Source organism: Mesitornis unicolor, unplaced genomic scaffold, assembly GCF_000695765.1.
Source record: "Mesitornis unicolor isolate BGI_N332 unplaced genomic scaffold, ASM69576v1 scaffold43472, whole genome shotgun sequence".
NCBI classification, from domain to species: Eukaryota; Metazoa; Chordata; class Aves; order Mesitornithiformes; family Mesitornithidae; genus Mesitornis; species Mesitornis unicolor.
This window is the reverse complement of record NW_010170753.1, coordinates 105-14,383: the sequence shown is the minus strand read 5'-3', so window position 1 is coordinate 14,383 and position 14,279 is coordinate 105. Positions and strand designations below refer to the sequence as shown.

The window sequence follows — 14,279 nt, the reverse complement described above, 5'->3', positions numbered from 1 at the left end:
CGATGGTGTACGTGCCCAGGGCCGGCTCCGCAGCCAGCGGGAGGGACAGGTCCACGATGCCCTGCTGTGGGCTCACCTCTTGCCACTGCGCGATGCGGTTCCCGTTGGGGTCCTGCACGCAGGGACACGCGACGTCAGCACCGCAGGGACCCCCGCACCCCATGATGACACAGCCCATGGCCGCGTTGTGCCTCTCCTCTCCCAGCCTTGCTGCCCTCCCAAGCCCACAGTGCCCAGGAGCCTCCCCTCATCACCCAGACTGACCTTCAGGATCACGAGGGGCAGCTGCAAGGCAAAGAGAAGATGGTTAGAGGAGACATCCTAAGCCTTCCTTGGGGTCTCACCCTGGTGGGGACATCTATGGAGCCATGGATGGGGTACAGTGAGTTATCTGTGGGGTGCTGTGAACTTTCAGTTTGCTTTGGGGTTGGTTTTGAGCCTGAGGGTGGCTCCAGTTGGGATGAGCCGAGGGCACTGTCAAGCGTGGCATGGAGAGGTGGCATCTCCCAGTGCCTTCAACCGTTTCATCTGGTCCTGCATTTCCAGAGACGCTCTCATGGCTCTTCAAAACTGCAGGAGGACAGTGCAGAGGAGCTCTCTTGCCTCCCCACATCCCCAACCCTGCTCTCACCTTCCTATTGCTGGGAATGAAGTCTTTATCCAAAGAGACGATTCGAAATTTCACTGGAAAAAGCAAACAGGGATGCAGGAGTGAGTGAGCAGTGGGTTCATCCATGGGAAGAGGGGTTCCCCATGGGGAAGGTGGATGCTCCCAAGCAGTTGCACTGCCCAGGGACAGCTCTGGGGACCCAGAGCATCCCAAGATGGAGCCCTCCCATTTCCATGCAGCGCAGGAGCAAGGCTGAGCCTCCTGCACCCCTCTCCCACCAGGTCCTTCATCCCAGAGCAGGGTGGTCCATCCTGCCCCCCACACCTTGCTGTCCAGGCTTGTAGACAGCCTTGTCTGTCTGAATGAAGATCCCAGGCTCCAGGGCTTTCAGCATCACCTTCCTCTTCTGGGAGACGTCCAGGGCATCTCCCTGGATTGAGACGTGCAGGTCGACGATTTCCTCCTTCCCTTTGGCAGGGACTGGAGCCTTCCAGGGGAAACACCAGACACCGGGTGAGGACCAGGGACACACCATGGCCAGGATGCTCTGCTCACTCCAAGTCACCTTGCCCACAGGGACACCTTCCCCAAGCCAGGGGCTGGGAAAAAATCCCCCCCAACACCCTGCCCGTGTCTACATGTCTGCTACTGGGGGGTTATTTTGGGGTGTCTGGGGCATCCCCCTGCACGCTCACAGCTGTCTGTGGGGTGACACTCACAGGGAAGGTGACGTTCAGGTACAGGTGAGGCTCCTGGACCTTCCTTTCAAGCAGAGTGATGTTTTCGGTCCCGCCTGCTCTCTCCAGCTGAATGGTCACCTGGACGGGCTCACGGAGGCCACTGAGATGGACCCACAGCATTGACGTGTAGGGGTGGTACATCACAGCTGGGGATGTGACCACGTAAATCCTGGCAAGGAGAAGTCCCAATCTGAGAGGCGTGGGGATGAGGCAGACCACAGCACAGACCCCACAGAGGCTTTGAATTGCTCCTGGGCACACAGAAACCTGCACCAGGTTGGCAAGGACACCTTCCCCAGCCTCCCCGCTCTGCTTCTGGGATCCCCTTGACCTCTTGTCTCAGCACAGCAAAGGCTCTGCTCACAGATGGGCAGCACCTACAATGAACCATCCCCAGCAGCCCCTGGGAGCCAAATCCTTGATGCTCATGGGCAGGGACAGCCCCCCACCCCGAGCAGTTCCACCTTGGCCATCAACCACACACATGGGGAGGATCATCTCCCACTACGTGCTCCCAAGAAGCCAAAACTGAGCACCCTCCCACCAGGCATGGACAGACAGACAGACACGAAGAGGGCTTACGGTGCTGCGGACGCCCCAGCAACGAGGTGCAGGATGAGGAGCAGCAGGACGGGCAGGGCAGATTGGGACCTCATGCCTATAGGATGTCGAGGATGGCCACAGCCTCCTTCTCCAGGGGTTGGGCCGCTGTAGACCCGCGTCTGCTCTAATGCAGGCTGTGGAGTGAGGTCTTTGCTGCTTATCCAGCGAGCAAACAAGGGTTGACAGAGGGATCCGGGATGGACTTGCAGATATAGCCAAGGCAATATTTACCATCTGCCCACAGCTTCCAGGGTTCAAGGCTCTTGGTGGATTGTTTGCAATGTGAGAGAAGGTTCCCATAGGTTGCAGAGGTTCTAAACCAGGGGGCAGGACCCAGCTACACACTGGTTTGCTGGGAAGTGATGGCAGGCGGGAGTGGGAATGAGTTCCTCAAATGAAAGTAGGCAGGACTTCATGAGAACCTTCATTTCGGGTATTTCAAACTTTGCCATGGCCTGATTGCACATCTCAGGCTGTCTTTTTGCCCAGTTTCCCCCAGTTTCATCAAATCAGTTACGTGCACAGGAGCAGAACTGCACTGGGCTGTTGCACCAGTGCCACCCCCTCTGGTAGCCAGACATCAGCTGGGCTGAGCTGCCTCTTTCTGTCCCGGTGGGAATTTAGGGAGGTTAAGGCATGATAGCCACACAGTGTCCTGAGTGCATCCCCTGCTCTGGGGTTTTGCAGTCCCTTTCCCTTTGGGGACATGGGGAGGTGGAGGCAGTGCTGCGGGATGCTCAGCTCCCATCCCTTTTGCCCCAGCATCGCCTCAGCTTCTGCACCTCCCCGGGCATCGCAGTGATGCTGCCCCGCCATCAGCCCAGGATGCTGGGAAACAACACTGCTGGGGAGGGGAAAATTCTGGAAAAAATTGGAATCTTGAAAGTCCTTCCACCTGCTGGGGTGGAAATCTTGAAAACGGGGCAGTGTGGGCTGTGAGAAGCATCTTCTGCTCTTGGGGAGAAGAAAGAGTCCATGAGGGGAGCAAGTGCTTTGCCTGTGTGTGGGTAGAAGAGCACAGAGGGGAGGAGCACCGTGTAGTGCCTGAGGGGACACCTGGGTAGTGGGGGAGAGCAGGGACCCCCTGCCAAATCCCAGTGCTCCCCTCCATTCCAGTCTCTCAATGCAGTGGGCACTTGGGTTTCGTCCAGTCCTGGGTGCTCTCTGCAGGGCTGTGCCCCCCAGCCTCCACCCCATGTCTTGGCCAGGTCAAAGACCAGAGGAGACCCCCCCCTTTGCCTAAACCCCTTGGGAGAGAGCCGAGGGGTCAATGTGCGGAGGGAAGAAAGGCTCTGCTCACCCCCTGGCTCATGTGTGAGGTTGCACCTACCCCACAGCCACCCAGAGACACCAACCCCAGGCGCAAAGTCCTCTATGGGGACAACCGCCTCCCCAAGCATTTCCACCCCAACCAGCAACCACAGTCACAGCGAGGGTTGTCACACCGCTGCGACCAACAACCCACGAACAGGGGGACACAGGGAGGGCTTATGGCTTCACAGGTGCTCCAGCTGTGAGATACAGGATGCACAGCAACAGGCAGGGTTGCTCAAAGCCCTCAGACTTGGAGGACCAGTGGAATGGATGGTCCTGGAGCTCCCATGCTGGTTCTTCTTCCTCTCCTCAAGCTTTCACATCCCCGCTGGCAGCAAACCCAAGCCAGCCAGGCCTCTGGCTGGAACCCAGCCATCCAGCTAGGACAATGTTTAACCACCCAACCCAAGCTTTGCTGGGTTCAAGGCTCTGAGCCGAGCCACGCCGATGGTGCTGGGACTGCCAAGCCAGCTCGGAGTAAGCTGCACATAGGGAGCCACGGAAGGAGGGAAGGGAATGAAGGGGCTTTCTGGGAAATGAGATCCTGCGTGCACGTGCTGCCCTTGACCATCTCCACATGGCAGTTCCTGGTCTGCTGACCTGTTAACTCATGGGAAACCTCTTTGCTGGTGTTTCTGCCCAGTGGTGTCTGCGTGGACAGTTTCCACGGATTTGCGCAATTTCCTCCGTCACGAGCCAGCCGCTCCCGAGGGCAGGAATGATGCCGAACCAGAGCGCTGCACCCTTGTTTGGCCACAATTTGCAGATCTCGTCTGAAGATGGGAGGCGAAGCCTGCCCACCCTGTTCCCAGGACTGGGGACAGTCACACACTGCGCTTCTCCCTGCCCTGTGGTCACTCTGGGGTGGCTGGGACAGGAGCTGTTTGGCAGGGAAGGAGCCAGCAAATGCCCAAAGCCCTGTCTGGCTGCAGTGAACAGGCCCAGGGAGATGGTATCTGGGTCTGGTCTCCCCTGCTCCAGATGGGTATAAGCCAGACACCTCTGCCCACTCCTCCTGTGCACTTACTGCTCATCCCTATAGCAGGGAAAGGTCCATCCTGGTGTAACTGTCACCCTGCCACATGCTCCTCACACCACCCAGCACTGTACCCCATGGAGAAGCCATGGTGTCCTTAAGGATGCTCTACATGCAATGATCCGGGCATCCCACATGGCCACAAGGAGACGGATCCCCCTCTTCACATTCCCCTCAGCACCTGAGGCTCAGGCAGGACACTGCACACACGTCACCGGGTATGGACCCTTTAATCTCGCATCCTCATCTCGTAGCTCAACATCAAGAATGCTTTTTGCATGTAGATGCATATCCCCTGGTGCTCCTGCCCACCTCCCCAGCCACACACTGCGGTCTGGACCCCTCCTCAAAGGCGGCTGCATCTGAACGGCGCTGCCAGCTTGCAGGAGCCTCTGGAAGAAGCAACCCAGCAAGCCCATGGTTGAACCCCACTGCAAGGATGGAAAATGGTGCAGAGAACCCCCGGCCCTGCCTGGGGCATCTCTCCCTTTACCCTGCACACCGGCAGCAGCCATCCTGCCAAACAGGGCCACAGCCCCAGGTTTGGGGAAGATGGGCAACTCCCTGGGGAGGGGATGCACAGTCACAGCAAGGGGTTTCTGGGGGCATCTTGCACTGGTTTGGGGGTGCTGCTGGGCTCCCCCCATCATGCATTGCTCTGCTTCTCGTTGCACCATCCTGCTCTTGCAGTGGCACATTTGTGAGGGACGAGCGGACAGCATGGCCCAGCCTCTGGCTGTGCCACCTCCCTTACGTCCCCGAGGCGCTCAGTCCCTCTGCCTAATTGCTGGTCCCCGTTGTGTCCTGTTCCCGCTGCGGGCTGCCCGGCCCCCTGCCAGCCCCAGCACTGCGCGGGAGCAGGGTCTGCTCAGCGTGCTGGTCCTCACAGCAAACTGCAGACATCTCAGCGAAGGCATCAACCATGGTCTGTCGGACCATCTCTGTCAGTTCAGGGACATCTTTTGGGCTCAGGCCTTGGGTTTCTACCCTGGGGAGAACTCGAATGGTGCACGTCCCTGGAATCACAGAATCACAGGATATGAGGAGTTGGAAGGGCCCTTGGAAAGCTCCCCCAGTGCAACCCCTGCCAGAGCAGGATCACCAGAGCAGTCACATAGGAACATGGCCAGGGCTTTGGGTGTCTGCAGAGAAGGAGACTCCACAACCTCTCTGGGCAGCCTGGGCCATGCTCTGTCACCCTGTTAGCCAAACCCGCCAGGAACCAGGTCTTCCCACCAGAATCCTCTACCACCAGCTGCCTCCTCACGGCTTCATGTCCCACAGAGAGACCTCCAAGCCCTGTGTGCCTCATCCCCACTGCCAGCCCTGCCTTCTGGCAATGTCCTTCTTGTCCATCACTTACCAGTGGTGAATTTCTTATCCTTGGAGCTGTAGAAGTCCCGGTATGGGGAGATCACGATGGGGAAAATGGGAACCTGTAGGAAATGGAGGGTCAGGGGTGTCCTCCATGCAGACCTCCTCCCCAGGTAGGACTCCAGCTCCTGCTGTGCCCCAGGCTTCAGCAGGTCCCCATCCCCTCCCTGAGTCCTGCACAGTGGGGTGCCTGTCCCTGGGGACTGCAGACCCCAAAAGACCCTCATGTCCGCCATGCTGCTGCCCCAGGGTGTGAGCCCACCCTAGTCCATCAAGGGCAGGTGAATCATGGCCTTACCTGAGCCTGCACAGCCAAGTGGAAAGCCCCACGCTTGAAGGGCAGCATGGGTTTATCTGGGTTCCTGGTACCTTCGGGGTAAACCAGCACTCGGAGCTGCATGGGACAGGGAGAGAGGCTTAGTGGCCATGGTGGTGTTGGGTTGATGGTTGGACTTGATGATCTTAGAGGTCTCTTCCAACCTTCGTGAGCACGGAACCCAGCCAGGGCACCCTGGGACCTGCTGTGTCAGTCCTCACACCCCCTTGCCCCATCGGTGTTTGCTCCCTGACTCCCCCCTCTGCTGCCAGCCCCCTCCTCACATTTTCACGCCGCATGGTCCTGGCCGTCTGGGAGATGACATCGATTGCATCTTCTCTTCTGTGGCGGTCGATGAAGATGATGCCAGTGAGCCAGCAGGCCCACCCCACGGTGCCCAGGTACATGAGCTCCTTCTTGGCGATGGGCACGCAGCGGTCGGGAATGACCTCCACCATGCCTGGGGGGTGGATGGGAGAAGAAAGGATGGCACCCATGACCAACCAGCCCTGTGGCTGTAGTGACCTGGTGTCCCCTTCCACTGTCCCAACCCTCTCTCTGCAGCATGCCCATAGCCCTGAGCTCCTGTCCCACCAGCCCTTCTGCCCTATGCCACACTGCCCTGCACAAATCCTGGTGCTGGCCTCACTGGAACCCCCCCAGAATGAGCCTGGTCCACTCCTGCAGCACCTCAAGGGCTGCCCATGCAGCGATGAGCGCTTTTTTTCCTTGCACATACCCAGCAGGTCAAGGGAAGCTTGGTGGTTGCAAACTATCACATAGGGCCCCTCGGTGTTCAGATGCTCGGAGCCCTGCACCTGCAGCTTGATGCCATAGAAGTGTTTGAGGGGCAGGATCACGGCGCGCAGGACCCTAGGGCAGAGGAACACATGAGGAGCAGATCGACACAGAGAGGGGCTGCTTGACTTTTTTCCAGCCCTCCACCATCACTCAGCGAGCAAGAGGGGCCAGGCTAGATCTGGTCTGCATGAGCAAATGGAGCATCCTAAGGTAGACCTGGGTTCACAGTCTCAGGGATGCTTTTGCTTTTCTAAGCACATTTGTGACCTACATAGCTCAGAGCTGACCTTGTAACCATCACCAGGGTGAGACCAGCTCCTGTCTGAGTAATTGAAAGTCTGCATTGGAGCTGCTGATGGAGAAGAGCAGCCAGCAGAGCTGGTGGGAGGAAAAAAAACAAACAGGTGTTTTGGAGGTTTGATGTCCAGGTATGGTAGGAAAACAAGAAGAGATGGGATGGGACCAGATGGGATGGGGACAGAGGTAGAGATGGGATGGGGACAGAGATAGAGATAGAGATGGGATGGGGACAGAGATGGGATGGGATGGGATGGGATGAGATGGGATGGGATGGGATGGGATGGGGATGGGATGTCTGCAGCCAAGGTGCAAATCACCCCATCCCTATGAGGACAACTGCCTGTGACCTGGTGAACCTCGCCCCGAGGTTCCCCACATGCCGAGCTGGATCTCTGTGTGCAGACTGGGATGTAAACACCTTCAGGTACCTAAAGCCAGAGGAGCTGTACATGGATGAGCAGTGAAGACGGCCGTGCAGAGGAACCACAAACAGGTCTACAGGGATGCAGGTATCTCCAGGGACTGTCCCTGCAGCCAAAGGGACCACCAAGCTTGGTGCTGCAGGTGGAAGGGGAAGAAAGCAGGGCAGGGAAAGCCCACTCAGCTTCATTCATCAGAGGAAATCACAAATCACAGCTTCAGTGGGCCTGCAGCGTCAGGAAGAGATGGAGGTTTCATCTGTGCAGAGGGAAGGGGGATCAAAGGCAGTGTCACCATCCAGGGAGGGTTGGGCAGGAAAGGTGACATGAGGACAGCAGTGCTGATGAAAGGTGCCGCTCAGTATGAGAGTAACGAAAGGAATGGAGGGAGGATGGAGCAACGGGAATTGCAGCGCCCACAACGGAGGCAAAAACCTGGTACGCTTCCAGTATCGAATGGGGCACTCTCCAGCCCACAGCATGGAAAGCACCCATGGCAGGGACCACACATCTGGCAGCACTTGGTGCCAGAGAGCCCACAGGGGACAGGACAGTCAGCACCAGGTAGGGATGAGAAGTTTGGGAGGAGGCAGCAGAGGCAGGCACTTGGGAGAAGGAGGCACGATGCTTAGTGAGCCCGTTGTGCCAGGGGACCACGCATCCCTTGGGAGGTACAGACTTGGACATCCTTGTGCCTGCAGAGGAGCAAAACCCTTGTAGCAATGCCCCAGAGGCAGAACTAATGACAGGAACGTGCTCCAAGCTGGAGGCTTTGTGGTTCTGAGGAGATGGAGCTGCTGCGGTGCAGGGCGGCTTTGAGGTGTTGGTGGGACAAGATAAGGCAACGTGAGTCACTGCTTCATCATGCTGAGTATTTCCACTGAGCCAGAAGCGTTTGCGCCAGGGCTTGGAGCACCTCTGGACGTGTGCGTACAGCATTTCTGCACAGAGAGGATGAAGGAGAGAAGCTGCACAAGGGGACTGATAACATCAAGCCTCTCTGACCGCAGTCCTGCCAAGGCCCGAAATCCGTCAGCACAAACATGCGATGGCTCGAGCTCAGCAAATACCACAGGCTCAGACATTTTTCACTCTGACATAATTATATACCTTCTGGTATGCTACCATGCCCAGGAATCCAGCAACAAGATTGCGACAGCCTTGAAAGCGCCCAGGCCTCCCTCTCGTGTTGCACAGCAGTGTTATCTCAGCTGCCACCACCCCTGCGTGCGGCTCAGGGCTCATGACTCGCCGGGACATGACTGTGCCATGCCTGACAGCTGATGGTACCAAGATATCCCCAAACCACGCTGCTAAAGCACAGTCCTTGAAGCTCCCGCTGAGCGACACCCAATGATGGGTGTGCATTTGCATCCTGCCAATGACTGTACCTCCAATCTCTGCCGAATTCCCCCTATCACCCACCCAAGTGTTGATCCCAATGTTGCAGTGGCCAAGAATGACCCCTGTCACACTACTTCATGCTGGGGACCTCTAGTCCCAGCCCATCACAGTGTAACCCTCCCCTGGGCATGGCCAGCACCTCTTCACCACACCACAAGATGCAGATGCACCCTTCAATGCCACATGGACACGACCAAAGCCCTCGCTGTTGGCTCCAGGACTCAACCGTAATGCGGCATGCCCAGGGCAGGAGAGAGCATGCGTCCACAAGACCACGAGCTCCTCCAACACAGCCAAATCCCAGCCGTCTCCATACCTGAAGCACATCCCCAGGCCGTACTCACTTCATATTCTCCACAGAACGTCCCCGAAGAGCCACGAAGGGGGACAGTACGGTGGCCATGGTAACAATCCAGCAGTTGAAGAAGGCTACCTTGCAGAAGTAGCGGAAGGTGGCATTGTACCAGTAGAGCAGCACTGCCAAGGCGACGAGGAGCAGCAGCCCATGGAGCAGGACCACATCCATCGCAATGCCCTGGCGGGAGGATGCTGCGGAGCTCAGCCCGCGTCCCCAGGATCAAGGCGAGTGAAGCAGGGGATGCCGAGGAGTGTGGCACATGAATCAGGTGTATCAGCAGATCAGCTTGTGGGCGTTTAGGGCTGGCCCAGGGGAAGGTGGTGTGAGTTTCTCACCCCAAGCAGAGGCTTGAGGATGGACTGGCTCAGACTGGAGGCGAGCTACCCCAGCAAGGATGGAGAGCGATGGTGAGTCAACGCCGGGGACCCTGAGTCACCCCAGGAGTCACTGCTGATAAGTGCCCTCCTGGGTTGCTAAAGCCATTGCAGTGCCTCCAACAACTCGACCAGCTCTGCTACCCACAAAAGAGTCCATGCTTTGGGCATCACTCTTGGCCATGGGGACCCCCAACCCTGGGAAAGGGGGACCTCAGCCAGTGGGGACAGCAGGAACTGGCTCTTGTCTGTGCCCATCACCTCAGCAAGGCTGGGCACAATTCCCTGTTGGCATCGTGGTCAATTCCTGAACCTCACCCTGTGGAGTATCAAACTGTTGGAAAATACCTCCCTGCTGCTCCCTGCCTGGGTCTGCAGCAGCCAAATGGAGCCAGGGCTCCCCATCTCCCTGCTCTACGCAATTTGGGCTGCAGGAGCCCCCCTGCCCTTCCCTCCCCAAGGCCCCACAGGGGTCTGAGCGCCACCGCCCCCCTGCTCCCACCCTGGGCTGAAGGAGACACCAGCCCTTGTCCCAGTTGGCAGCCAAGTGCGTTGCGTTAGGTGTTTACATAGGTGCAATTAGCAGGCACAGGTCTGTAATTAGGCTTTGCTTCCGCTCTCTTGCTTTTGCAGTGGGCACACAGGATCCAGGCCGGCTCTGGGTTGTTCTGCAGAAACTCTGGTTGCTGTCATCGCAGAGATAGCTGTGGTCTGGTCTCAGCCACCGACGGCATCTCCCAGCCCCCTGCTCCATGTCCTGCCAGGATCCCCATGCTCACCCGTGCCCCATCCCCACCAGGACCGAGCTGCAGGCCAGACCCAGCCAGGAGAATCCCATGAACACCGACCACCAGCAGCTCCCCACATTGCCCCAGTACCCCCAGTAGGCACTGGTATAGCCCCCAGCAGGTGCAAGAGGCTCACGTGTCCCCTCCCCTCACCCCCACAGCTTGGAGGGAGCCCTGCGCTCCGGCACCAAGCCAGCAGGCTGGGTAATTACAGAGGCTTAATTAGTGACAGCAGGCCGCTTTCTTAACAAAGCAAATTAATTACAGGCGATGTGCTGCGTGGAGATCTGAAGGGACTAATGAAGACCAGGGACCACCTGGGCTGGCATTGCCCACTCCACCACCCATGGGGACACAGGGGCTTGGCAGAGACGCCTTGTCCAGCCAGGACTGGGATGTCACCACTGACCTGCTGTGGACAGACCCTCTGCAAGGGATGGAGATAAAGCCTGTTCTTGTTTGGGGCCGTGCTGTCACCTGCGTTTGGTGACAGGCTTTGTGACAGCCCCTGCATTGGGGTGGCTCAGGGGTAGGAAGCCAATGTGCCCAGCAAAATGCACACAGTGCATCGCCACCCCAAAACTAAGGGTATCATGGAGCACCCACTTTCAGCACCTGCAGGATCTGGGTTCAAGGGCTGGGACATGGAGAAGAAACCATCCTGGGCAGCCCAGGGCTCACAGCCTCTCCTCCACCACGTCGTAGTACTCTGTAAGAGAAAAGGGGATCAGGAGGAGGTTGGATCCCATGGATGGAGGCAGTGCAGAGGGCTCAGCTCTTGGCCAGGGGCTGCTGGACTCATGAGGAGGTCGATGCACACTTAAGGGCAAGATGTCCCCCATTAAGGGACAAGGGGAGGATGTGTCCTTACCTGATGAAGGCAGGACGCTGGGTCCCACAGTCCCTGTGGCGCTGGGGGGCGGAGGAGGTGGCACCGCGCTGCAGGAGAGGAGCAAGGACAGACGTAAGCGCTGGCCTGGTGCTGTCCCTTGTGTCCCAGCTCGGGCTGGGGGTCCTGTTACGCCAGGGGCTATGGGGACACCACGCCGGGCAGCACAAAGCAGCACCCTCGTTACTCACACCTCCTCATCCTCAGCTAATGAGCCTGTCCCCAGGTGCCGCACGGCCGCCGGCCCCAAATCCTGCACTGGGACTGGCCATGCCAGGACGGGAGCAGGACCGGGGTAGGGAATGTAGTGATGGTGGAAAACCACAGCCTCCTCTTCCTCTTCCGTCTGCAAAGGCATCGCCATCTCCTGCAGGGAAGGACAAAAGGCAGGGCCATGCCTGGGCGCTGCTCCCCAAAGCAGGAGGGGTCCCACAGAGCCACGCTCCACATCCCACACAAAGCCCCACGGTCGGTCAGCGTGGGAACCTGGCTTCTGGGGACACAGGGATGGGGGCAGCCCCACAGATGGGAGCTCAAAACGCTGCTGGGGTGAGCCTGTTTAATCCTGCTGCTGAGATGAGACAGGCAGGGTCCAGTCTTGGCCAGTGGGTGGACTGGTGGGCACTGGGCGGGCAGCGAGGGAGGGTGCGTGCCTACAGATGCCAGTTGGCAGCAAGCAAGGCAGCTGCCCGCAGCCCAGCAATCACCCCCGCCAAGAAAGCAGCATTTGTTTCCCCCCATGGAGATGAGATGTTTGATGTGATTTTGGTTTGAGATGGACTTTTAAAATTAAAGCCTTTGCAGAGCCATACCGCCCAATGAGCAGTGCTCGGCCTTGCTGCTCCTGGCTCTTCCCAGATGAGTTAAATCGCCCCCAAGCAGCCTGGATGCAATCGGTGCTGGCAGAGCTGGAGGTCAAACCAGCACAAAGGGTCCCAAAACCCCAAAAGCCTGGAGTGAGATGGGTTGAGACCACTCAGCTTCTGCACCCAGAGGGGTCTCACGCTGTGCCAAAGTGGGACACGAGCACCCCGCTCTCCTGAGCAGCTCTGGAAAGGTCTCTCTGCCCACCTTTTTGGTCCTCCTTAGTCCTATGGTCCCTTTGCCCATCCAGCACCCCTGACTCTTACCTGGGCAGCAGCTGGGGATGGCCCGAACCCAAAAGACGTCAGTGCCGACACAACCAGGCTGTTCATCACCACCTGGTGCATTTGGGAGTTCTGAATCATCATCAGCTCGATTAAATCTGCCGAGAGCAAGGGGCTCTGCGTCAGAGAGAGATCAGAGCAAGGGCACGAGGGGCACGGCCTGGGATGGGGTGGCACCAAGGCTCATCCCTGTGCCCATGTGGTGGGAGCTATGCCAAACCCTCCTATGTCCCAATCCAGAAGGCCCATGTGGCACTTAAAAATTATTTTGCTTGGATAAAGCTGTAAAATAGCCATGTTTCAGCCTTTTCTTATTTGCAAATGCGATTAAACATCTGGTCTGGCTTGCTGAAGGCTGCTCACAAAAGGTGATTAGCGGTGCTGGAGGCAGCAGCCTTTCCGCCCATGCGGAGGGGAATTGCTGCGGTCCTGGCAGCTTGGCAAGGCTCTGTCCTGGGGGTGGCACCACATGGGGACCACGCCAGGGTCAGCTCTGCTTTGCATCACATTGTGCACGGGGGAGCTCAGAGACTCCCCAAGGATGCAGGAGCTGGGGCTGGACCACAGGGGCTGATCCCATCTGCATTCCCCGGAGCGAGCACCTATGGAGCTGCATCCAGTGGGAAAAAAAGGGTTTGGGCATCCCTGCGTCCCACATGGCAGATCCCAAAATGCATTCATGGCTGCAGGGATGGGCTCCCAGGGCACCCATGAGGCACCAAACCCTCCCGCATTGCAGCACAGCCCAGGAGGTGGCCAGATCCATTGAACCAGGAGGAGGAAGGGTGCAAAGGGATGGGGGGGCTCTTCATGGATCCCACCCATCCCATGGGGAAGGCAGCCACCCCCCCACCGCAGGGTGCGAGGGACCAGGCTGGGGTCTCTGTTTTCTTTTCACGCCAATTTTGAGCGTGCTCTTTACCCTCATTTTTTTAAAGACAGCTCAATCTTCACCTTTGCTCATGGCATGGGGACCACAAGCCCCCCCTGCCTCTGTTACCTGCACCCCCAGCCCAAATTGCTGCCTCCTGGGTTGCACAAGGCTGGGTGAAGCCCCTATAACCAGTCGGTCTTTCCTCCTCCCTGCTGCATGCCCTGAGCTCTGGGGGTGGCACATGTCCCCCTCCAGTCCCACCTTGCATGGCCAAGGAGACCCCATCACCCTGGCTTTTCCTGGTGATGCTCCCTGTGCCCATGTGGATTTGAAAAACCAGCCCCAAACCATTCCCTGGGATCATCCCAGTGTGGCCAAAGCCAGCCCAGACATCAAGGCTGCTAAAACCACCAAAAATCACATCCCCTGAGGCAAAGCAGCCATCCAAGCACGATGTGGCTGACCCTGGGAGGCTGCGGAGCCCCTTTGCCTGCCCCTCATCCCGAAAAGACCGGGGAAAACAACGAGGGTGGAGTTAGGCTGGGTTTAACTGTGACCTCTATGATGTCTACCATCACGCACCTCCCCGGATCTGTGGGGGTCCGGCAGAGGGGGCCGGGGCGGCCACGGTCCCGGGAAGCTGCTGGAGGATCAGCACCGGCTGCTGGGGCACCCCATGGGGCGATCGCTGGGGTCGGAGCTGAAAGGCAGGAGAGGAAGGGAAGACCGCAGTGATCTCCCGCTTTCGGTTTAATTGAGTTAAAACTGTTCGTGTGGCAGCCAGGGACGAGAGGGGAGAGGAGGTGCCGGGCGGGGGGAGGGGTCCTATAGGAGGGGGTGGCTGGCACCGACCCCCGTCTCTCCAGGGGTGCACCCTGCAAGCCTGGGGGGACCGCACGCCTGGCGAGTCCCCACCCCTGCGGACACATCC

General features: G+C 58.4%; 3 protein-coding genes across 3 annotated transcripts in view; all 3 read right to left on the bottom strand.

The window, feature by feature from the left end:
* The window catches only part of LOC104537018 (alpha-2-macroglobulin-like protein 1), an 11,168-nt gene extending 9,162 nt beyond the window's left edge, over positions 1-2,006 (bottom strand). The window contains 6 exon segments of the mRNA XM_010179783.1: positions 3-112; positions 265-285; positions 632-684; positions 935-1,097; positions 1,330-1,519; positions 1,933-2,006. Coding sequence (XP_010178085.1) covers positions 3-112; positions 265-285; positions 632-684; positions 935-1,097; positions 1,330-1,519; positions 1,933-2,006 — 611 coding nt within the window.
* A 3,077-nt stretch (positions 2,007-5,083) lies between these two features.
* On the bottom strand, positions 5,084-9,443 carry LOC104537015 (1-acyl-sn-glycerol-3-phosphate acyltransferase alpha-like). The gene is made up of 6 exons (XM_010179779.1): positions 9,262-9,443; positions 6,733-6,866; positions 6,278-6,453; positions 5,976-6,071; positions 5,667-5,739; positions 5,084-5,319 (listed from the first exon to the last, which is right to left on the bottom strand). The coding sequence occupies exons 1-6, from the start codon at positions 9,441-9,443 to the stop codon at positions 5,084-5,086; spliced, it is 897 nt and encodes a 298-aa protein (XP_010178081.1).
* Positions 9,444-11,114: 1,671 nt separating this feature from the next.
* Positions 11,115-14,048, bottom strand: PRR29 (proline rich 29; the record flags this gene model as incomplete). Its single annotated transcript, XM_010179782.1, has 5 exons — positions 11,115-11,146; positions 11,309-11,376; positions 11,518-11,693; positions 12,457-12,572; positions 13,931-14,048. Coding segments are annotated over 5 exons (510 nt in total), but the record flags the coding sequence as incomplete, so codon positions are not given.
* Between the last annotated feature and the right edge of the window lie 231 nt (positions 14,049-14,279).

Bases quoted from the DNA above. Each gene is read 5' to 3' on its own strand.
- LOC104537015 (XM_010179779.1), bottom strand. From the start codon at position 9,443: ATGGATGTGGTCCTGCTCCATGGGCTGCTGCTCCTCGTCGCCTTGGCA. The intron at 6,867-9,261 runs GTGAGTACGGCC...CCTCTGCCCTAG, and splicing joins CGTTCTGTGGAGAATATGAA to GGTCCTGCGCGCCGTGATCC. The intron at 5,320-5,666 runs GTAAGTGATGGA...CTGTGATTCCAG, and splicing joins GGATAAGAAATTCACCACTG to GGACGTGCACCATTCGAGTT.